General features: G+C 46.7%; 1 protein-coding gene across 1 annotated transcript in view; it reads left to right on the top strand.

Moving 5' to 3' along the window:
• Nucleotides 1-1,440: 1,440 nt before the first annotated feature.
• EMC7 (ER membrane protein complex subunit 7) overlaps nt 1,441-24,697 on the top strand; it is a 71,668-nt gene continuing 48,411 nt past the window's right edge. The window contains exons 1-2 of the mRNA XM_085627469.1: nt 1,441-1,861; nt 19,725-19,844. Of these exons, the coding sequence (XP_085483595.1) occupies nt 1,662-1,861; nt 19,725-19,844 (320 nt within the window). The 5' untranslated portion in view covers nt 1,441-1,661. The remainder of the gene's footprint in view (nt 1,862-19,724; nt 19,845-24,697) is intronic.

Here is a 24,697-nt window from a genome sequence, read left to right as displayed (position 1 = left end):
GAATGTTGAGATTTGGGCTGTGGAGAGCAGGGATCTGACGTTGGAATAAACTGCTCGTGTCTCAATGCTTTGTGTGGACCTTCATTTCCACATCCTCCCTGTTTTATTTCCAGATCCTTTTTTTGGGGAGGAGTCTCTGTTGCATCTTTTGGATATGAGGCGTGCCTTGTTGATTTATTTGTCTCGCATGGCTTCTTTTTGTAAGGTGGATAATTTATTTGTCACTTTCGGTGTTGCGCATCAAGGCATGAAACCGTCCCATTCTACTCTTAGCAGGTCGATTAAACAGGCTATTCTGTCGGCTGATGATGTTCAGTCGGTGGTTCCCTTGCAGCCTATTCTTGGCCGGTCTACACGTTCTGTGGCTGTTTCTTGGGTTGCTTTTAAGGGTGTGTCCATGGAGGATATTTGCAGGGCTGCCACTGGTCTTCTTCTTACACCTTCATGTCGCATTAACGGCTTGAGGTTGGGGAGGGTTCTTTCCAGGGGCGTAACACAGGTCCCTGCAGTGCAGGGGTGCCCCCAAGCTCCAGGGGCCCCCCACAGCACAGCACTTCGGCCGGAGAGCTCCTGATAATAGCCTGGAGAGAGGCCCCTCCACATACCTTGCAGGAGAGCCCCCTCAATTATCTTTACGCCACTGGTTCTTCCATTGCCTTTGCCTCTTCGGTTCTAGACTCTGGGAATTCTTGAGTTCTTTTTCAAAGTGTATTGTGTTTTCATTAAACAATTTGTTTCAGCTCTCACTGTGTGAGCTGTGTTCCTGATCCATGAAACTGATGTTGCCTTGGTATCTGCTCATGTGTTATTACTGTGGCGAGGAAGACGGATGAGGTGGTAATGCCCTGGTAACTTTCCGGTAATCTTCATTACTCCGAGTCCAGATTAACCTCGCCACAGTATAGTTTCCCTTGCCGCCCGGCCCTTGTGGTGTTTCATGGCTTTGGCTGTGTGTACAGGACATGTTTCAGGTCTGTTATCCGTTTGTAGGATCGGTGGAGGACGATGGGGGGCCGCGTTGGGGGTAGAGGGAGTCTAGTACGCTAACTGATTTTCCGTGCAGTTTCTGTGGGAGCAGCATGCTCATGTGTAATTACTGTGGCGAGGAAGACCTGACTCGGATTAATGAAGATTACCGGTAAGTAACCGGGGCATTATCGATGATCTATACAACGAACCCATAGCTGCTCTATCTTCTGCAACTAACAACCATTGGGCAAGGCAATAGTTGGCTTCTTGTAGGTTCAATGTTACTTGTATTATATATATAAGGATGCAATGAAAGAAGCAGCAGAACACCAGCCAGGGCACTCTCTGCTAAGCACAGGTTTCCAGTTTCTGTGTTTTAAAGCCACGCCCTGAATCTACTCGGCCACGCCCCTTTCAGAGGCCACGCCCCCGTTCTTTCAAGCCCTGCGTGTTCGTGTTCCCTACGTCCCCACTCACAACGCGCAGGAAAGCGTGCCTGACCTGTAGATGGCAGCCGCCGAGACATGTTGTGCCTGCGCATGTGCGCCCTCACTTCCTGTGCCGACAGTGACCCCGGGGTGACCGATGCGCGCTGACGTCACGGGAGTGTGTTGACAGTGCCGGTGCGGACGTGAACGGAGCCGCCTTGGTCCTGCCTCCCCCTCCGCCGCCCGTCAGCCCCCCCTCCAGCCATGGCCGTCCTCGCCGCCCTCCTGCTGCCGCTGCTCCTCGCGGCCGCGCGCGCCTTCGAACCAGACTTCACCGCGGGCTCCGGGGGCCCCGAGCGCTTCCGCATCGAGGGCCGTGCCGTGGTGCCCGGCGTGCGGCCCCAGGACTGGATCGGTTCCGCCAGGGTGCTGGTGGAGGGCGAGGAGCACGTGGGCTTTATCAGGTGAGGGGCCCGCTGCTGGGGAGGGGGGACCCTGGGGGACGGCGGCAGCGCCGGGGCATACCCCCCTAAGGAGAGAGAGAGAGAGCCTCTCCCACAGAGGGGTCCCTGAGAAGAAAGACCCCCGAGGAGGGCCCTGCTCCAGAGACCCCTGAGAGAGTCCCGCCCACAGAGGGGCCCCTGAGAAGACCCCCCGAGGAGGACCCTGCTCCAGAGACCCCTGAGAGAGTCCCGCCCACAGAGGGGCCCCTGAGAAGAAAGACCCCCGAGGAGGGCCCTGCTCCAGAGACCCCTGATAGAGTCCCGCCCACAGAGGTGTCCCTGAGAAGAAAGACCCCCGAGGAGGGCCATGCTCCAGAGACCCTGAGAGAGTTCCACCCACAGAGGGGCCCCTGAGAAGAAAGACCCCCGAGGAGGGCCATGCTCCAGAGACCCCTGAGAGAGTCCCGCCCACAGAGGTGTCCCTGAGAAGAAAGACCCCCGAGGAGGGCCCTGCTCCAGAGACCCTGAGAGATTACCGCCCACAGAGGGGCCCCTGAGAAGGAAGACCCCCGAGGAGGGCCCTGCTCCAGAGACCTCTGAGAATAGAGGCACACCCCTGAGAGACCCTTGAAGAGAGACCCCCGAGATCCCTGACAAGAGAGGCACACTCCTCAGAGTCCCATGGAAAGAGAACCCCGAAAAATATTGAGAAGAGAGCCCTCCCTTTGACACCCCCACACTGAGAGCCTTGAGAGAGCCATGATAAGAGACCCCTGAGAAGTGATCTCAGAGAGACCCCTGAGAGGCACCCGTCCTAGAGACCCCCGAGGAGGGCCCTGCTCCAAAAACCCTGAGTCCCGCCCACAGAGGGGTCCCTAAGAAGAAAGACCCCAGAGGAGGGCCATGCTCCAGAGACCCTGAGAGAGTCCCGCCCACAGAGGGGTCCCTGAGTAGAAAGACCCCCGAGGAGGGCCCTACTACAGAGACCCCTGAGAATAGAGGCACACCCCTGAGAGACCCTTGAAGAGAGACCCCCGAGATCCCTGACAAGAGAGGCACACTCCTCAGAGTCCCATGGAAAGAGAACCCCGAACGATACTGAGAAGAGAGCCCTCCTTTTGACACTCCCACACTGAGAGCCATGAGAAAAGACCCCTGAGAAGTGATCTCAGAGAGACCCCTGAGATGCACCCTTCCTAGAGACCCCCGAGGAGGGCCCTGCTCCAGAGACCCCTGAGAATACAGACACACCCCTGAGAGACCCTTGAAGAGAGACCCCGAGATCCCGGTCAAGAGAGGCACACTCCTCAGTCCCATGGAAAGAGAACCCCGAAAGATGCTGAGAAGAGAGCCCTCCCTCCCTTTGACACCCCCACACTGAGAGCCATGAGAAGAGACATCTGAGGAGTGATCTCGGAGAGACCCTTGAGAGGCACCCGTCCTAGACACAACTGAGAACTGATCCTAGAGAGACCCCTGAGAGGCACCCGTCCTAGACACCCCCGAGAAGTGATCTGAGAGGCACCCGTCCTAGACACCCCCGAGAAGTGATCTGAGAGAGACCCCTGAGAGGCACCCGTCCTAGACACCCCCGAGAAGTGATCTGAGAGAGACCCCTGAGAGGCACCCGTCCTAGACACCCCCGAGAAGTGATCTGAGAGAGACCCCTGAGAGGCACCCGTCCTAGACACCCCCCGAGAAGTGATCTGAGAGACCCCTGAGAGGCAACCGTCCTAGACACTCCTGAGAAGTGATCCTAGAGAGACCCCTGAGAGGCACCTGTCCTAGACACCCCCGAGAAGTGATCTCGGAGAGACCCCCTGAGAGTCACCCATCCTAGACACTCCTGAGAAGTGATCCTAGAGAGACCCCTGAGATGCATCCATCCTAGACACCCCCGAGAAATGATCCTAGAGAGACCCCTGAGAAGCGATCCTAGAGAGACCTCTGAGAGGCACCTGTCCTAGACACTGCTGAGAAGTGATCTCAGAGACCCCCGAGAGGCACCCGTCCTAGACACTCCTTATAAGTGATCTGAGAGTCACCTGTCCTAGACACTCCTGAGAAGTGATCTCAGAGAGACCCCAGAGAGGCACCCATCCTAGGCACTCCTGAGAAGTGATCTCAGAGAGACCCCCATCCTAGACACTCCTGAGAAGTGATCCTAGAGAGACCCCCTGAGAGGCACCCGTCCTAGACACTCCTGAGAAGTGATCTTGGAGAGGCCCCATGAGAGGCACCCGTCCTAGACACCCCTGAGAAATGATCCTAGAGAGACCCCTGAGAGGCACCCGTCCTAGACACTCATGAGAAGTGAGCCTAGAGAGACCCCCGAGAGGCACCTGTCCTAGACACTCCTGAGAAGTGATCGTGGAGAGACCCCTGAGAAGAGAGCCACACTTCTCAGACCCCCAACAGAGGAGCTCCTCAATGTGGTTTACTGTATCAAAGGCTGCCGATAAGTCGAACTGAATGAGGAGGCAAGAGTTGCCTGAACCTAGGACTCTGAGTATCATCGATCACCTGAAGCAGTGCTGGTCTGGTGCTGCAGCCCCGATTGAAATGGGATCTATATACGTCTAGTGGTCGTTGTCTTTGATGTGTTGAGTGAAGTCCACAAAGTAGGATATGCAGAAATTCAATTTCAAGTGGTTTATTGATACATAGTGAATTTAATAATCTGTGAATGTCATGAAAACAAAAGCTATTTCTAAAGACAGTGGTCCCTGGACAGTAAATGAAATTAATCAGTATATATAGACCCAATCAGTTATATATATCCAAGTTTCCATAGGAAGAGCATTTTAACTTTGGCGTCGTTTGATGAATCTTCATGAAATTTTCCAAACTAATTCTTTGTTCATATCATTTCCTATGTGGGAAGTTTGGGGATGATTCGTCAAGGGGGGGGCCGAGAAAAAAAGGGGGGTCCCAAAACGTGTTTTCTCCATGTTAATTTCCATAGGAAACTTTAGACAAGGCTACAGGTCGACCGGGTGAACGGAATTACCCCAAATTTGGCAGGGAGAAGGGTCTTGGTCTAGAAAGCACGCTTTTGTTTATTTTGTGTAAATCCGTTCAGTAGTTTTTGTGAAATATCGAAATTTACAGATATCGATATTTGGGAATTCTGCCATCTGATTGGCTGAGGCGTTACGAGCACGAGCTTGCTGCTTATTGGCTGCGAGTGCTGCGAACGGTTGCAACTAGGAAGTGTTGACCACCATTTTGTGATTCCGTTGAAGCGAGTAAGGGGGGGAAAAAGGGCGAAAAGAGGAGGGTAGGAGCGCTGTGAGGTCTGTGGGGTGGTTAGGGTGTGCTATACAGGGAGTATGAAGTGAAGCATTCGCCCCTAGTAGTGTGAAAGTGCTGTTTTGCCCAGAGTGAGATGGTGCTGGGGTGAGGTGCCGGTACACTCGGGGATGAAACCGTGAGCTGATTTCTGCAAACTGATGTGCTCTGGGCGCTGTAGCATACTGGCCGCTGTAGCATAGCTGTGCAAGTGGTGTTAGTATGGGTTTAGACTATAGCGGGAGTGGGAAGCAAACTACTCACCCCTACAGGTCTGAAGACTCGAATGGAGTGTTTTTAGCAAGCAGGAATAAAGAAATAATCGTGAAGAATATAATGCAGAATGTTGCAATGCCACAGAAGACAAATGGTGAAATCAGGTGTGTTTAAGAAAGTGGTTGTGTGGGATAAAGCGATGGACTCTGCAAGTTATATAAAAAGTGTCTTTATGCAAGTGCCATAAATGGAACCACTGGTGCAAGAGCTAAGGCATCCAGCTGAGGCAAACTCCAACCGCTTCTGCTGTATTCAAAGCTAAGCTTCTGCATCAGTCAATTCCACATTACATGTTACAGTTCCATGTGACATAAACAATACCTATTAGACATGAACGACTGTAAATTGTAGAATGAATGTAAAGGTAGGATACGATTGCCACACTGTGCCAACCAGTTCCTAAACAATGCTGTGTTTTTTTATCTTGATCGCCAGTTCGTGAGCAGAGGCTGAGGATGAGCTAATTTGTGTGAAAGGGCTTCGTGGATAAGACGTGTGTACAAAGAATAGATATGGTTTCAGAATGGATGTCGGGTTTAGGCTAATTTAGAAAGTAAATAGCGTATTTGCATAGGCCATACATCATCCATTCCTGGTTAGTGTGGAGAGGTAAGGGCCAATAATGAAAACCGAGTTCAAATGGCTAAGCAGACTTAGTTATTATATGAAAATAGTTCAATTGAAATGTATTAAAAAATGTAATAGGAAAAAGTCAAAAAAGTGGGGAAGAATCAATCCAACAATAAAGTTAATTTCTTACAAGTCTTGGAGTTTGCAGTCCGGAAGTTCTTCAGCGGGTTGAGATGCGTAATGTTCCAATAGGCGATTGTTGACATCGTGTGAGAAAAGCGAAGCGATCCAATTCATATCCTCGAAGGGACAGTAATGTTCCTCGAATGTTGGAGCGGCAATTTGAATTGGCAGGCAATCTGTGATGTCAAAGGTCGCACGTTGCAGGAGATCTTTCGGGGCTGCGCAGAAATCACATTCCGCCAGGATACATTTTTGCGTTACATCCGCCATTGCCCCACTGTCCGAACAATCAAGTTCATGGTTTTCAAGATACTCCATTACCTGCTGGATATCGGGAGCGTTTGCTGGGATGTTGGCAAGGCATAGATCCATTCGCCAGTCGATTGGGCAAGTTTTGCGGGCAAGTTTTGCAATAAAAAGATGGTTGCACGCAGATTGTATATGTGTAAATAAATGTCATGTTGTAGCTGGCTCCGATAATAGATAAAGGCAGGCAGCCGAAAAGTTGTTCCATTTTCTCACGGTATTGATGTAGCTTCGCGTAGAGGCGTATTCTGTCGGACATGCTTGTTACCACAGGGAGCGTAGCCATTTTTAACAAGCTAAAGTAGTAGGATGGCCGTAAACAGAGCAAGAATTATGGGCACTGTTGCTGTTATTCCAGAGATGATCGAATGAAAGAATTCTGCTATTAGACTAAAAACAGTTTGAAAGCCTGTGAGAAGGCCGGAGGAGACAATGTTAAAAATGTGTGCCAGACCTTAAATGTCAGATGTGTTGAAAATTGTGTAACAATTCACAAAGTGTAATGGGAGGTTCGTATTTAAAAGGGAGTGTAGTTTACTTGAAGTTTGTGCTATCTGCAGTCGATAAATTACTTTTGGAGAAGTGAGGGACACTTCTGTTTGAAACAAAAGCGCTTTCAGTTTGCTCCGTTTAATATCTGTTTTCAAAGTAGGTATTGAAGGCCAAGTTGAACTTTGGGAGTTACTTTGTGTGGGTGGGAATAGAGATTGCCAGAGGAAGTTATCCGGTTTGAAACAGTAAGGACATACGGTATGCGAGCTCACATTGCGTAGCAGTCCATGTTATTAAGAAGCAGATAACTGCCATTAGAAAGCTGTGTGAATGTTGGTCTGATTGTGGGAGTTGGCGTGCTTTTAAGAGAGCACGCAAGATTGGGGGCTGTAAGCTTAGAAGCGTCGTGCAGTTGGACATTCTTGCATAGTAATGAATGACTGCCATTGTGGTCGCACTTTTCACCTGTGAGAGAAACTTCTGTATCCTCTTTAAGACAGCGATATGTAAATGGGAGAAACCACTGCTCATGAATAAACGCGCTACCTTATATAATCACATACAACATGACAAAGAACATGTACACCTAGCAGACACAATGACACTACGTACTGTGGGAACCGTGGCTAGCCATGTACACAAACCAAACATGGCATGGCACCTCTGCCACACAATGCAGAATGCAGGAAGAGATGGGAGCAAAGTATGTGCGAAGGTGGCAAGTGATTCTCGATTATAAAAGTATACAATGCAAAGTGTTGAGGGGATGTGCCGGAGAGACTAGAGTATGCAGAGCACAGACATTTACATGTCAACATACACTGATGGTCTATTGAGTGAAGTCGACAGTGGACGCAACCATGATAGTACAGTCAGTAGGGAAGATTACGAAAACATAGTGCGGATGTGCCCCCTCCTTCTCCCCCCCCCCCCCCCCCCCAACCCCCCAAATCTTTAGCGTAGTGGGCTGGCTCGGCTTACGCAAGGCTAGCATAGGGATATGAATAAAAGGCATGTTTCTCTGGGTGTGGTTCTCTTCCGGAATGGCGAACGTCTGTCAGGTCTGCGCAGCTTACACCGCCACGAGGCTGACGCCGTGAGCGAGGGTGGCTGCGGGAATAATGCTGTCAGCCTGCTGCTACCCAGAAACAGTCATGGCCGCTGTGACACGCATCAGTTCACTTTTCGACATAGTCGTATGTGAAAGAGGGTCCACCACGTGCCGGCGGAAGCTTTTGGGCTGAGGTCTGCGAGCTGGGAAGGCTCCTGAGATTAATGCTGGCTACCGCGACACAGACATACAGCGCCCAGCCTGAGGCCCAGCACCATGAAGTGCTCTGTATACTACTAACACTGTAGTCGAAGAGGTACCAACAGTGGAACGGTGTCTTGATCCCACAATGGACGATGTTAGAACTGCATCTGAGAGTGCAGATGAAGGTACTCCTTTCGACCAGCTGTAACCAACTCTAGGTCCCAACAGTGGAACGGTGTCTTGATCCCACAATGGACATAGTCCAATATTACCTGCTGCTTGTGAATTTTCACAGAAGTCCCTGCGTTGACGTGCATCAGACTCTGTGTTTCCGTAGCTAAGTGCTGCACATGATTATTGTGCTTGGTTGACACCAGTCGGTGGAGTACACCGTGGTACAGCAGGCCCAAACAGTGGAACGGGATCTTGATCCTACAATGGACGATGTTAGAACTGTATCTGAGAGTGGAGATGAAGGTAGTCTCTTTGACCAGGTGCAACCAACTCTAGGTCCCAACAGTGGAACGGTGTCTTGATCCCAAAATGGACGATGTCCGATATTACTTGCTGCTTGGTTTTGACAGAACTCCCTCCGTTGAGGTGCATTAGACTCTGTGCTTCCGTTGCTAACTGCTGCACATGATTATTGGGCTTGGTTGACTGCAGTCGGTGGAGTACACTGTGGTACAGCAGGTGGGAACAGTGAAACGGGGTGTTGATTCTGTAATTGAGGATGTCAGAAGTTAAAGTTTGTGATGATTTCTGTGTACCCGCTCCAATCAGGTGCCACCAACTGCGTGCTTCCGAATCCAACGGCATGTGACTGTGAGGTGTTAATGACAACTGCCTCTGGCCTACAGTGCGGTCAGCAGGGCTCACAATTCAGATGGAGTGGTTATTGTTTCATTACAGAATCCAGTAGGCAACTAACTACAACGTCTATTGAAATATACACCATAGCCTTTTAGTATACTTGCTTGAAGAAGTTTTTTAAGATGACTTGTAGGTCTAGTTCAATGACCAAATTCTTCTTGGTAGTGGTAAAGAACACTGAATAACAGTGTACACAGTGGACAGCAGAGATCGCAATTTGAATTGTTTTGATTTATTTATTGCAGAGTTTTGTGTCATTTATGTTGTATTTTGTGAAGAGGAAGTGAGAAAAATTATTCATGGAAGACTGTGCTCACTACTGCCTTCAATTCACACTGCAGACAGCAGTGTTCACAATTCAGATGGAGTCGCTATTGTAGATGACGCAGTCCTGTAGGCAAAAGACATTGCTCCAGGGCGCTCTGTCCGCACCATGCATACGTATTATCACAGGGTCCGCACACGGTTTTTGTTGCTTCGCGTACAGCAAACAGGACAGCTCAAGTCAACGCCATGTGGCTGTGGGCCCTTGCTGACCGCTCTCTGGCCTACACTGCAGACAGCAGTGTTTACAATTCAGATCGAGTCGCTATTGCAGATGATGTAGTGCTGTAGGCAACAGACATTGCTCCTAGTACGGCCCGCCCGCAGCACGCGTCATCGCTGGCTGTGCACATGCTGAATGCTTTTGATGTGGCTATCTAAGTGCACTAGACCTGATGGACTCTTTATGATGCAATCTTTTTGTGTATTATTTCAGATCTACTGCCTGTATCTCAGTATACCACAAGTTATGGTTGTTTTACGATAGAATCTTTTCTGCACAAACTATTGACCCTTTTATCATTGAATCTCTGTGTGTGATCCAATGATTACTGTTGTAGTTGATGCTAGCATCAACCATTCCCTTAGGGCTGGTTTACACTCGCCGCACACGCGTTCAGCACAGACGTCACTGGATATGTAACCCTGGTAATAAAAAGAAGTCAAGCGCATGTGCCCGTACCCACTTCCACTATCTATCTGTGTCCGTGTGTTCATTATGTATGCATGATACTGCCCCTGGGCCGTACCACATTACATTGTGCTGTGGACAGCGTATGCAACCATGTTACCTCTGGCAGTGTGGAAAAGTTCTGTTATGTAGCTTTTAGATGCATGGCTATCACAGGTGGAAGGCTACTTTACAGAGCATGAATATTGATGAAGATGATGGTTGCATGTTGTGTGTACTGTCAGATGTGTACATAGCAAAAAATTTCAAAAAAAATCTGTAAGCAGAAGAGGAGTCTCTCAAACTCTGTAGAGAATGGCGAAAATGGGTGGGGTCCTCCAACTGTTACAATGGGAAATGTTATGAACCAATCAAATGCTTTTCTTTAAGGTCACATGGTAATCGCGCAGCGAGCACACAAGGAGGCCGCACCCGACGCGATTTTGAGAAAATATTACCATAATATAAGTTTATTAGTTATATATAAATGTTTAAAATATTTTAGATAGTCGCTTGTTCTCATATACACTTTAAACTTATTTAGATATAGTTTTGAGACAAAAAAAATGAGGGAATTGCGTTCCCGGCGCGACACCATACATCTATGACGTAACACAGGGCCTGGCAGCGTGCACTCGTCGCATACGCAGCGGGTGTGACGCCCATACGTACATGACATAAGGTGCGGCTTGGTACTGCGTACATGTCGTATACCAAAGTAGCAGCAGCCGCGACCACAAACGTATATGATGTTATGCGGGACGCGGTTCCACGAACCCGTCGGATACGAAATGTACATCTTTACGAGTTTAGCAATATGGCAGATGGGATTGGCGTGCTGATGGAGCTTGGTACACTACTGGTACGGGACTTCAGTTTTCTCCCAAAAAAACCCCCAAAAAAACGATATACATACTTTTTTTTGAAGATATAAAACATTTTCAAATTAAAAACAAAAAAGGTTTATAGAATTCCCAAAAATTACAAAAAAGTTTGAAAAAATAGTTTTTAAAAATATTAAAATCTAAAATTAACATTTAAAAAATCTTAGAATATCACCGAAAAAACCGTAGGTTTCAGGGACGTTATAGTTAGTTGGACATTTCACTCATAGAAAACCATAGTAATTCCCCTGTTATAGTTAGTTCAGCTAACTATAACTCGTGCCCCCGCAATGCACTGCTGACGACGTCACACATTACATTATTCTTGACATGGTCAGTGACATCACTGACATCTCAAATGACATCACTGATGACATCATCCACGTGAAAATCTGATGCACCTCATCAGACCCTAATGTAATAGTTGATACACCCACTCTAGAATAGAGACTATAATTTTCAAAACCATGAACACACCAATACCAGTTAGTACATATCCACTCACTAATTCCTAGGTCTACATACACATCTATTTATTCACCCATACAGTCACTCATACATACAGTCAGCCATCAATACAGCATTATCGTATCCAGTCACATATCTATACACTCACACACCGCCTCTCAATGATAGTTATTCACACATGTAGTCAGTAATGGAAATAATCAATCAGTTTTATTTACTCACCTGTACAGTTACACCTATACCACCTCACTTATTTAACCCCTTCGCTGCGGCGGAAATTCCGCCGCAGCGCTGGGGGGTGCGGGGGGGGGCAGCGCGGTGGGGCGGTGCTCATGACGGAGCCACTCCGTCATGAGCCACGGTTGGGCTGTGCTCATGACGGAGTGGTTCCGTCATGACTCCGCCCACGGCGCTAATCGCCCGCACAGGCGGGGAATTAGCGCCGCGGCCGCCAACGGCCGCAGCATGACGGAACCACTCCGTCATGAGCACACGGCAACCGTGGCTCATGACGGCGTGGTTCCGTCATGAGCACAGAACGAGTTAAATATATACTGACACATACTTGAACTTTAATACAATAACTAATAGAAGCACTCACTGATCCATACAGGCACTCTCACAATCACTGTCTCACATATAGTCATTTATACACTCCAACACTAATATATACTGCCTTTCACATATGTAGTTACTCGCACATGTACCACTGAGGCATCCATTCACTCACCAATACACTCATACATAGTCACCGAGCCATACAGCCCTTCACAGATATAGATTGGAACACATATACATAGTGAATTATCCACTCACACATCTATGCACAGTCACACTCCCCACCCATCCACACAGACACTCAGGCACCCATACAGATACTCAACCAATCAATAGCCATATAGATCCTCATTTAACTGCTAACCAATGCATGCAATCGCTTACACACCAACTGACAACCTAAAATGTGTGAATGTCTGTATCAGTCGCTAACACATGAATTAAGTAAGACACAATTAATCACTCACTTATACAGTCAGTTATACACCTACTTAATCATCCATCCTGACTCTTATACACCCATTCATTCTTCAATACACCTTGGGATATATCATATTTACATTTTATAGAAACGCGTAGTCACTGGATGATGTCATCAGTGATGTCTGTTATCAGTGATGTCATTTGAGATGTCATCAGTGATGTCACTGACCATGTCATGAATGATGTAATATGTGACGTCATCAGCAGTGCCTTGCGGGGGCGCGAGTTATAGATAGCTCAACTAACTATAACAGGGGAAATTCTATGGTTTTCTATGAGTGAAATGTCCAACTAACTATAACGTCCCTGAAACCTATGGTTTTTTCAGTGAATTTCTAAGGTTTTTTTAAATACTAATTCCTAACTATAACGTCTGTAAAACCTATGGTTTTTTCAGTGAAGATTTTTTTTTATATATATATAATATGGTCTATATTTACTGATTAATTTAATTTACTGTCTAGGGACCACTGTCTTTAGAAATAGTCAATTACCCTAGGTGATTGTATTTGGGCCCCCATGTTTTTCATAGCATCAAAACAAAAGCTGGCACGTGTTTTGTCACGAGCACTGACATTTTCAAGACTGCATATGTAAACAAATTACAATCGGACAGGAATGATCAATCATAAAAAGTAATTATAAGATTTAAGAAAGAGGAATATGAAAGACCAAACGCCAGATGCTTGGTGAGTATTACCATGTCTGTCAAGTACAATCATGGAGGGTACAGAATACACGGTGAGGGGTTGAGTGGCCCAAACCAGAAGGATCGCCTCAAGGAACCCAATGATCAGAGCATAGCATGAGCGAAACAGTGACCCGCAATATTCAAGAGGCGGATGTAATAAGGAAGCAGTAACGGTAGTGACCCACCACAATAAAGTCATAATATCAAGGGAAAGCTGCTCTATTGAGCGAACCAAAGGTCAAAATCACAAACATTGAATTTCAGGGAGTACACATGCCAGAAGAATATGAAAATATCAGACCTAAAGCACCGACTTAAAATGCTTGTTGGATAAATAGCCATAAGTGATGAAGTGTGTAGAAATCCTGCATTAGGGGATCCTCAGATCATTGGTTCCTCCAGTATGTAACCAAACGAAATAAGTAAGGGTAATCAGAGTTGAGATTAACCTCCAAGAAAGGCTAGATGCAAGTATAACACAGACTAGTACACTAGCTAACCTAAAAGTAATAGGTCCTCGCCCAAGTAGAAGGGTACAATGCTTGCTGTGAAGTGAATGATGACTCCTGGGTTCAGGATCCTCAGGTCGTCAGCTAGTCCACAGACGTGGTTGAATTTGGCTAAAGGTAAAACAGCCAGTTTACCGTTTATATAGTTCAGGTGGCATCCAAATGTATAAAATGTGTGGGGTGACAACTTACTATTATAAGGATGGGTGTGAGTACACTTAATAAGTATTGCACTTTAGTGTCATTAGCGTTCTCGTGTATGAGTATTATGAAGACAACTTGCCCAGGAATTGTATATGGTGAAGAGTCCATGAACAGCTTAAACCTAAATAGTCCGCATATCAACAGCGTCAGAACCATAAATTGCATAGAAGCTAGGTAAAAGTGAAGAGAATAGTATTGTTATGGCAAAACTGGGCATTGAACCTACCCGTGAAACTGCTATCTACCAGTATTGTGGGTCACCTGATACTTTAAAGGGTGTCTGGTGGCAGTGTCCATGGGAAGCCCCTACCTAAATAAATATAAAGTGTGCTTAAATGAATATGAAGTGAGTATCTAAAACAACTATAATGTGTATGCCGCTACTTTCTGTATGTTGCAGACATCATGTGCTGAGGTATGACGCCTGATATACAGAAACATGACGTCTCCTTGTGCTATATATTGTATGCAGGAGATAAACAACGGTCTGCAAGAACAGCTGTGTTCAATTCTCCACGTGAAGTTCTGCCAACTTGAAGGAAATGTCCCTTGGCCGAGAGTTTTACCGGTTTTGTAGGGGAGTATGTGTGTGTAGAAATCTTTGGCTATGTTATCAGTGATAAATTCCATAAAGTGATTTGAAGATTTGGTCTTCGTGATGTTTTAAGTAATTCTTCCTCCCAAATGATGTCAAATAGTTGTCAATTGAACTTGGATTTGCATCCAGTGGACGTGCAGGATGGTTGTAGGCATATTAGCGATTTTACTTCAGAGGCAGAGAACGGTACAGCAATTTCTGTTTTCGTGGCTGGGTCATCAAATTTGATGGGTGTGGATAGCCATATGCTCATCGTGTGCTTAAACCTGTCCACAGAACGGACATTTGAGGTGCGCAGTTTTAATGTCAGTGTCGTAGATGGCCCTTTATAAAGAGCTGCTCGCCACCTAAATCTTAGTAACTAACTAGGGCTCCCTACTTCCTTTTTTGCATAATTATGCAGCGCTCTAAGCTTGAAGGGGTATTGCTTTGGATGCTCCCTTGTGTCTGGACACAACTATGTCTCTCTGAGGAGTTCTAACGAAAGTGAAACGTGTCGGAGACTACAGGTTTTCATTCCCTCTTGGCTTGTATGGTATTTTACCAATCCAAAGCTGTAATACTGTACCAGAAGTGGTGAAAGGCTTTTGTCATTTTTCAGCTTGGTTTGAATGACACTGTCTAATCCAATGCTTAAAGATTTTGTTACAAAAGAGTTGGTCACTTTTCTAGCTTAGTGTGGCCTGAGATACTCCTATTCCTAAAAGCTCTGCTAGAACAGCAGACGTTTGCGGTGATTGGTTTTAGAATGTTGCTGGTGGTGTAGAGAGCACTATAACAAGGAGCTGCTCTCCACCTGAAACCTGGGAAGTGCCCAGAGATCTCTACTTCTTGTTTTCATTAATTTATGCCGCTCTAAAAGACTAACTGGGCGTTGCTCTGACACGTGTGAATATATAGTGGAAAAATAAGCTGTAATTACGGTTCTGGCTCATACATGACAAACTACTGACATTTGCTAGTTTTAGTTATCGTTACCAATGCACACGATTCATGTCATAGCTCGTGCCACCTGCCATGTTGCTCTCTCGTTCGATCTTTACTTTGTTTTCGTGCCTCTTGTAAATTGGTATTTTTAACATTGCGGTTTGCACAAGTTGTGGCGTGTATTGTGTGCAGTGGTTATCATAACTAGCAAATTTCAGTGATTTGTTGCATCTGATCCAGAAAAGCCGTTAAAGGCAAAATGACTATTTTTTTTAAAAAAACAGGTTTTTGTGAAATTTCCCAGACTATAATTGGTTAGACAGTGTTAAGATCATTTGGCAGACTATTCCAAAGTGAAGGATTCCTTGTAACATCTTAGAATCCTGATCAAACCATTGAAGAGCATATCACTCTGGTGGTAGGATATCGAAGTAGTCTTAGTGTGCTCTTTACGGTAAGCCTTCCAGATTTCTTGCTATCTCCCAGCAAGGTTTCCCGGCACTAGAAGGGCGACAGCTGGTAAGACGCTGCAATGGATCAGAAAAAGTCAAATGGGTGGGATTGGAAGGTTTTACAGATGACCAGATTATCAGTCGGCCTTAACAAGGGCAAGAGACTTCTGGATTTTAGATGCGAGAGGAAAAGGTGAGTTTCTTTTATTCTGGAGCAGTAGATCTTGGCAATGGCCAAAAGACTAGAAGAGGAGACGTGAAGGACGCTGTAAGATTGGCAGCCACATATGTAATGAGAGCGAGGCGATGAATACGATGGACAGGTGGGCCATGATCTAGAAGATTTCAGAAGTCTGGTCCGCAGAGGATGATTGACAGGGCTGTGAGTTGGCAAGATAATAAAGGAAGAATATGAAGAATTTTCTTCAGCAGATGACTCCGATAGAAGCAGGAAGAAGAAACTCCGCTTACATGAGTGGAGGAGTGGGACTCGTCGAAACAGGCACCCAAGTTCTGCACACCTGCCACGGGGTGGGAAGGGAGCTTAGTTGGTCACCATGAGAGTGAAAGGAGTGATGGGAAGAAAGTTTGTTTCGGTTTTGTCATTTTTTATCTTAAGATTCGTGGTCATCCACGTGACCACGAAAGCACGCACGGATGAAAGAAGGCTGACGAGGAAGGCTCGCACGGTGAAAAATAATTTGGGTGTGATCAGTATAAAAGATTAAAATTAAATCAGTAGATCACAGTTTAGAGTCCATGTAGTGGGCTAAAGTCTTCACCAGTGACGTGTTTTGTGAATGTTCGCGGAGGAGGCGGGCAGCGAAGAAGAGTGGAAAGGAGCAAAAAAGAACAGCACAGTTTGTCTTGGCTCCAGAAAGCATCCTGGAAAACAAATGATCTGTGTTTGAGTATGTCTTTTTAAAGATATCATTGGTATTATTATTGGAGTTGATTAACTTACGTGTGTGTGTTATTCTTGAGTCCTATAAGGCCTCAGCACTCACCATAGCTTCACTCTGGAAGGTGCAAATCTTGAAAATTTGAAGCTGAGGCAGGAGTGAACCATGGCACACTTATCATAAAAAGCTGCATATAAGGGAGCTTAGCAAAGGTAAGACTTTGGCTATCCTGACATAAGCCCCCTCGTCTCCTACTATTTTAATGCAGACATATCGGTAGTAGTTTGAGTTGAGTTATATAGTGTGGTTAATAGGTAACTACAGCATAGTGGACTACTGGTGTAAACTTCAAAGATGTCAGTGGCTTTAGGTACAGACGGATTGTGCTTCCCTGGTATACCTTGAGGAACCAGTCCATAAACTACCCCAGACTCCACCGTAGGTATGCTGCTTTGTCATACTAAATATCGAGCTAAATCTAATGAACACATTCGCTGAATCCAAACATAATTTATCATGGAAAAGGGGAAGAACCTAAAATGCAGAGGAAAATCTGTTCTTTGGAACACATGAAGGTAAAGGTGTGTAACTGGTGACTGGTGTTCGATCAGTAGCCGAAAACATGTTCCCTGCTCCAGAGTGAATTTAAATTATCGGACAATGCATGTTATAACTTTCTGAAGTTAAAGGCGGTTGTTAGAAATCAGGATTTTCAAAGCCAGTAAGACTTGCCTTTTGAATTTGTTGTTTGTCAATGCTGTTTTGCAACACTGGCAAAATGCAGTTGCATCATTCTGTATGCGTACATGTTTGTCACCACGTCTGCATGTGCCTACAGCTTAACAAGGGCATGGTTTTCCTTTCCTACTTGTTCCTTCAAATTTACTGCTCCAAGTTAGAAGATTTTATTTGGATCTTTAAATCAAATATTTTTTTGTGCGAGAATAAAAAAAGATCTCTGGGTTGGGGCAATGAAGATAAAGTAAAGGGACTCTTTGGAGACCAACACAGGTGGTGGAGAAGATTACGATGGAGAGAGCAATATAGAGTGCAGGATCGGGGAGGTGGGCGAGCAACACAGAGGGAAGCTCATGAGGGAGTGAACACAAAGGGGTGGGTATTTGGCCAGGGAGAGACCTGCACAACTTGTGCTCGCATAGTGTTTAACCAAACAGAAAAAAGTAGTTCCCTAGGAGTGCACAGTGGAAGGATACAAGTTAGCCAATCAAAAGGATGGTAAAGAGGATAAGCTGCAGGGACGGAGGAAAGGAAAGCAAGGCATCCTATACCAAACCAGCAAATGAGTGACAATAAACCCAACCAAGGGTAGCAATCGCAGGCTGTAAGCCCCTTTAAGCTCACAGTAGGCCTTTTGCAACAAGACAGCTTGCGCTATCTGGTAGTCTAGGCCTAAAAATGAACATGAATAACGCCAGGGAAGGTTGATTTGGTAGTTAAATTTAGTAAAACATGCAAAGTAGCATCAAAATTTGATCACTTCCTGTGCACTCGTCGAACCTTTTTATCAAGTATACACAAGGAAGAATGTAACTCTGTTTGTAAATCTAATATACCTTCAAAAACAGTGTATCAATGGATGCATGTTCCATAATGACCTGCGCTGTAACCAAAGCTAGTTTAATCAGACTGCATAGAACTCACTGTACCCATAGCAAATCCTTAAAATGGGTCTGATTTCTTCTCCATTATGCTGGCACTGCCAGTCAGAACAGGGTGATTTAATCCCTTTGTTATATAGCTGCATGCTCATCCAGTCTTTTTTGGATGGACGTATGGCAAATTATCGCAATCTTTCTGTATCTTGACCCTAAATCCAGCCTTGTTCCTCCTCAGACCTCAAGCCCGTTCTTCAATATGTCATATCCAAGGTAGACCTCCAACTTGAGCCTTCTGTTCGCTTTAGCAGTACATTCTGTGCTTTCCCACTGGAAGCAAATGAGTGACCGTCTCCTTCCACTCTCAGACCCTACCTAGCCTTCCAGTCACTTGTGTGTATCTTTGCCTTTCAACCGGTGGTGCTCTCCGCTGCTTGTTGGCTAGTTTTGAGCTATGTAAATACCACATTTTGTTTGTTTATTTTACAGAGTTTTATATAGTGCGACCAAGACCCGAATCAGTTATCACAGCGCTTTACATAGCACCAGTTGCATTACTTGAGGACACATAGATACATATGGACAATTCATGGATTTGAATTCCCGTGGGTCTGTTATAAACCTTCTAGTTTTTTTTAGGGCACGCCCAATTAGATCTGCTTAGTCACAAGGGAGTAAGGAATGCTCCCCCTCCGCCCAGAGAAAGGAAGAACAGATGGGTGTTTCTCAATCTACTCTAAGATGAGTTGAGATCATCCAGATTCGGGGCGTTGAGTCCCACACCCCTGCCAGAGAAACTTTCTATTTTGAAGAATAACGTTTTATGTTTGAACCTCACTCTGGCCTCTGGGAGCAGACACACACAGCTTTTATTTTACAATAAGAGATTATGTACAGTCATCGCGTAAACCCTATGTATTAGAATAATGTAAATTATTATAGCAATCTCAGCTGTCGTGTAAAACAAAATAAATATTAGAAAACTCTAAAGATTTAGCTTTCTACATATGTGTGATACACAATGTTATTTTAGATTCTTAAAATCTTGCAGGCACCAGACTATTTCAGCAACAGGGTTCTGGTCCCTCTATATGGAACATATGAGGATTGGCATAGGGTAACGGTTTTTTACAGGCAATAGTTTTAAGAACTGGTGTTAACTTTTCCTCTTCTATGAAGAATAAAATAAAAACGGTAGCTGCTGGTTGCTCCTTCCTGGAGGCGGATTTGAGACAGCTAAACGAATTCTTTATTCCCGAGCATTGCCTCCGAATTCACTTTTTTGCTTTGAAAATGAGCCTGTGTTTTTTTTATACAATTTTAAAAAGCGAAAATTATTTTTTCTTTTTAAGAACCGATGGCAGCTTTGTGGTCCATGATGTTCCTTCTGGCTCATATGTTGTGGAAGTTGTGTCCCCAGCGTACCGATTTGAGCCTCTTCGTGTGGACATCACTTCAAAAGGCAAAATGAGGTAAGACCCTTCAGCCCGCCCTGTTGATCTAGGAGTCCAGGAGATTGCGGTTAGCATTTGTGTCCCAAGCGACAACAGAATAACAAGTTCCACACTACCTCTGAGCTTACAAATATGGGTGTTGCATGAGAAAAGGTAAGTGTCCAGCAGCTCGAATCAGTGGGAGTATGTTTTTGTTCCAGCAAGGTCAAGTTGTACCCTCTCCTTTATTGAGATGATTGCAAGATGTCTGTCACGAAGAAGCAGGTGTGTGCTTTAAAAGTTAAATAATTGATAGTCTGAGTTGAAGGTGTAGTTGTGCTGGTGTCCGTTCCTGGTTGACCCTTGCTGAGGCTCTGCCCATTAAGAATGCACGTGAATTGCTTGGTGCGGATAACTGTGTGCTGTATTCTTTGAGGCTTGTTAAAAATGAAACTTCCTCTCCTGCTCTCGGTATCAGTAGAGTGCCAATGATGCCACATCTTCAATGGCAACTAAAACCTTGGATTCCAACCCACATAAATGCAGTATTAATGCCGAGGCTTCCTCCAAGCGGCTGTGGCGATGACTTTTGTCTTACAGCCTGCACCCCAACATGTAAGACAAGACATGGCATCAGTACTGTTGCATCATTCTAAATATAGAATCCATTCCACCTCTTGACCCCTGTGACACCGGACAGTGCCCAGTAAACTCGTGCCATATCATGCACCACTTGATTTGTCACAATATTACTAATTTGCCCCGTACCATGGGTCTGCAACTCAGACATTCCATGCCAGAATACCTTCGATGGTGTTAGTGCACTCAACAAATATACATAACATAACATGCGTACCACAGTTTGTGTTGAGCATCCACCCCTCCTCCTTCATGTCCTACACGACATGCCTTTGATTGCAGCATCTGCCCCTCATCCATCATGTCCTACACGACGCCTTTGATTGCAGCATCCACCCCTCGTCCATCATGTCCTACACGACGCCTTTGATTGCAGCATCCATCCCTCATCCATCATGTCCTACACGCCTTTGATTGCAGCATCCGCCCCTCATCCATCATGTCCTACACGCCTTTGATTGCAGCATCCACCCCTCATCCATCATGTCCTACACGCCTTTGATTGCAGCATCCACCCCTCCTCCTTCATGTCCTACACGACATGCCTTTGATTGCAGCATCTGCCCCTCATCCATCATGTCCTACACGACGCCTTTGATTGCAGCATCCACCCCTCATCCATCGTGTCCTACACGACGCCTTTGATTGCAGCATCCACCCCTCATCCATCGTGTCCTACACGACGCCTTTGATTGCAGCATCCACCCCTCATCCATCATGTCCTACACGACGCCTTTGATTGCAGCATCCACCCCTCATCCATCGTGTCCTACACGACGCCTTTGATTGCAGCATCCACCCCTCATCCATCGTGTCCTACACGACGCCTTTGATTGCAGCATCCACCCCTCATCCATCATGTCCTACACGACGCCTTTGATTGCAGCATCCACCCCTCATCCATCGTGTCCTACACGACGCCTTTGATTGCAGCATCCACCCCTCATCCATCGTGTCCTACACGACGCCTTTGATTGCAGCATCCGCCCCTCATCCATCATGTCCTACACGACGCCTTTGATTACAGCATCCGCCCCTCATCCATCATGTCCTACACGACGCCTTTGATTGCAGCATCCACCCCTCATCCATCATGTCCTACACGACTCCTTTGATTGCAGCATCCGCCCCTCATCCATCATGTCCTACACAACGCCTTTGATTGCAGCATCTGCCCCTCATCCATCATGTCCTACACGACGCCTTTGATTGCAGCATCCACCCCTCCTCCATCATGTCTCACACGACGCCTTTGATTGCAGCATCCATCCCTCATCCATCATGTCTCACACGACGCCTTTGATTGCAGCATCCATCCCTCATCCATCATGCCCTACACGACGCCTTTGATTGCAGCATCCGCCCCTCATCCATCATGTCCTACACGACGCCTTTGATTGCAGCATCCGCCCCTCATCCATCATGTCCTACACGCCTTTGATTGCAGCATCCACCCCTCATCCATCATGTCCTACACGACGCCTTTGATTGCAGCATCCACCCCTCGTCCATCATGTCCTACACGACGCCTTTGATTGCAGCATCCACCCCTCGTCCATCATGTCCTACACGACGCCTTTGATTGCAGCATCCGCCCCTCGTCCATCATGTCCTACACGACGCCTTTGATTGCAGCATCCGCCCCTCATCCATCATGTCCTACACGACGCCTTTGATTGCAGCATCCACCCCTCATCCATCATGTCCTACACGACATGCCTTTGATTGCAGCATCCACCCCTCATCCATCATGTCCTACACGACGCCTTTGATTGCAGCATCCATCCATCATGTCCTACACGACGCCTTTGATTGCAGCATCCGCCCCTCATCCATCATGTCCTACACGACGCCTTTGATTGCAGCATCCACCCCTCATCCATCATGTCCTACACGACGCCTTTGATTGCAGCATCCACCCCTCGTCCATCATGTCCTACACGACGCCTTTGATTGCAGCATCCACCCCTCATCCATCATGTCCTACACGATGCCTTTGATTGCAGCATCCACCCCTCGTCCATCGTGTCCTACACGACATGCCTTTGATTGCAGCATCCATCCTACATCCTGTACCATGAGACTGACTTCTTCTAACAGGTGACTACAACCATCATTTCCATATAATTTTCTGCACCACATAACTATATGTTCGTGGCCTGTGCAGCTGCAGATACACATGCTGTGCATGCTTTCGCCATCTAGTGTAGGGCTCGGACATGTACAACTTGTTTTCTTCGAAGTAAGTTTTTGTTAAAGTCCCGGGGTCTGGTGACTCCACTTATAAGTGGTATTGTGCATGGGCATAGACTCTGTTGTTTGAATTGTTTTTTCTCTGCCGTCTCATTCGGACGTGTTGTTTAAAGCTCCGGTTAAACTCCTCGTAGTGTTCTTGCCGGGCCCTCGAATCCATCCTCTTGTTCGTACCTACAGGCAATCCTGATTTCTAGTCGGTTTTGACTCTGTGTCGATCTAAGACCCTCGACTTCCAACTGCTCGGCTTGAAAATGGTCCCATGATGAAAAGATCTCCATTCTGATTCTGTACTAGTGGTCGGGCAATGTATCTGAAATCCGACTTCCAGGAGGTCTGCAACCACTTTCTCGCCCAACAACCGTGAGGGCTCTTGTTTGGCCTGCTGTGTGTTCCGCAATAAGAAAACTCTTTGGAACAGATGCGCCCGTTGTCGCCTCCACTGCCATGATGCATATACCGAAGGTCGAGGAGACTCCGACATCTTTGGAGAACAGGAGGAGTAAGCTGTCGAGGAAGTGGATGCCTCAGGCGTCGCAATGGAGGCTCCCTTTTCACCTGGAAGCGTCTGTTTCAAAGCGGATGTAGAGTCTGAAGAGCCTCCGTCAATCCAGTGCCCTCAGAAGGTCCCATTGAGTATAGATGTTCCCATAAATCGCCACCCAGAGGCACAAGCTTGTAGCTCCCAAGTTGCTTACGAGGCCTCCAGTGCACCACTGCTTTCCCGCCATGATGGACTCCGATATTTGGAGACTGACCCATTGCCCAAGCCAAATTTGGTGATGAAGTCCCACTACAAGCCTCGAATCTCCATCCGCTGCTTCGGCTTCGGACTCAGACACCTCTTTAGCCACCATTGGACTCAGAAGGTTCGAAGCCGAAGTCTTCAGAGCCGAAACACCCCTCACCAAAACATTCGGAGCCGAGGGAGATCGTCTTTGACACCCGTTGACTCGAAGAAATCAGAGCAGAGTTTGAGCTCCGCACCCTCCGGTCGGCAAACTTCTACAGCCCCAACAAGGCCTCCGTTCACTGCGGCATCCTCTGTGGCTTCCGTGGAATTTGTCAAGCCAATTCTTGAGAGGCTGCAGGAACATTTGGATGCTCGACAACAGCAAATGCATATCCAACCATTCAGTGGCCGGATTCTGTCAAAAAGTTAATATGTGACAAAAAGGAAGCTGGGTTTTGAGGAGGCCATCAAACGCCTGAATTTCCAGCCCCCAAAAAGCAAGAGACATGACGGGAAAACCTCTCCCTTGCCTGCCGCCGCCGCCTCCTCCACCTCAACCTGCCTTGCCTCTTAGGGTCACCATAGCACTCGCCTATAAGTCCTTCACATTCGAAGGGTGGGACAGTCAAAGGCTACCTTATGACTACCCTCATGATCCACAGGGTCCAGACCAATGCGATGACTATGATGCGGACTACCCTGACGACCCAGACCTGTAGTCTACTAGGCCATCACCTTCTGACAATGTCACTTCTTATCATGAGGTGTTACCCTGAGCTGCCACTTTACACAATGTAGAACTCCATGTGCAGCAAGAGGATGATTTTCTTGTGGACTTCTCCACCCAACTCTCCTTCGATCTCTCCCAATGCTCAAGGGTGTCATCAAGCCTACCACCCAGATTTTCAAGGATACAGTCAATGCGAGAGTTATCACGACTAGGGTGGATACACAGTATAAAGCCTCCACTTGTGATGCTCTATATGTTCGTGGCCAATTACTCCATGACTCTTTGGTGGTCCATCATGCATGCAGAAAATGTGCCAGCACTCAGGACACAAGTGATGGACCCCCTCCCGACCAAGAGAGCAAGTAAATTGATGCAGGGCAAAAAGAGTGGTGGCGCAGTCTGCAACTCATTGGGGAATTGCAAATTCAGTTGGCATGCTCTCCCGGTATGACCGTGCACACTGAGATCAAATGGCAGACCTGGTAGAGTATCTCTCAGAACAGTACAGCAAGAAGGGGCAACAGTTAGTGGCAGAGG

Source organism: Triturus cristatus, chromosome 9, assembly GCF_964204655.1.
Source record: "Triturus cristatus chromosome 9, aTriCri1.1, whole genome shotgun sequence".
NCBI lineage: Eukaryota > Metazoa > Chordata > Amphibia > Caudata > Salamandridae > Triturus > Triturus cristatus.
The sequence above is the reverse complement of the archived record's forward strand: the minus strand, read 5'-3'. Positions and strand labels throughout refer to the sequence as shown.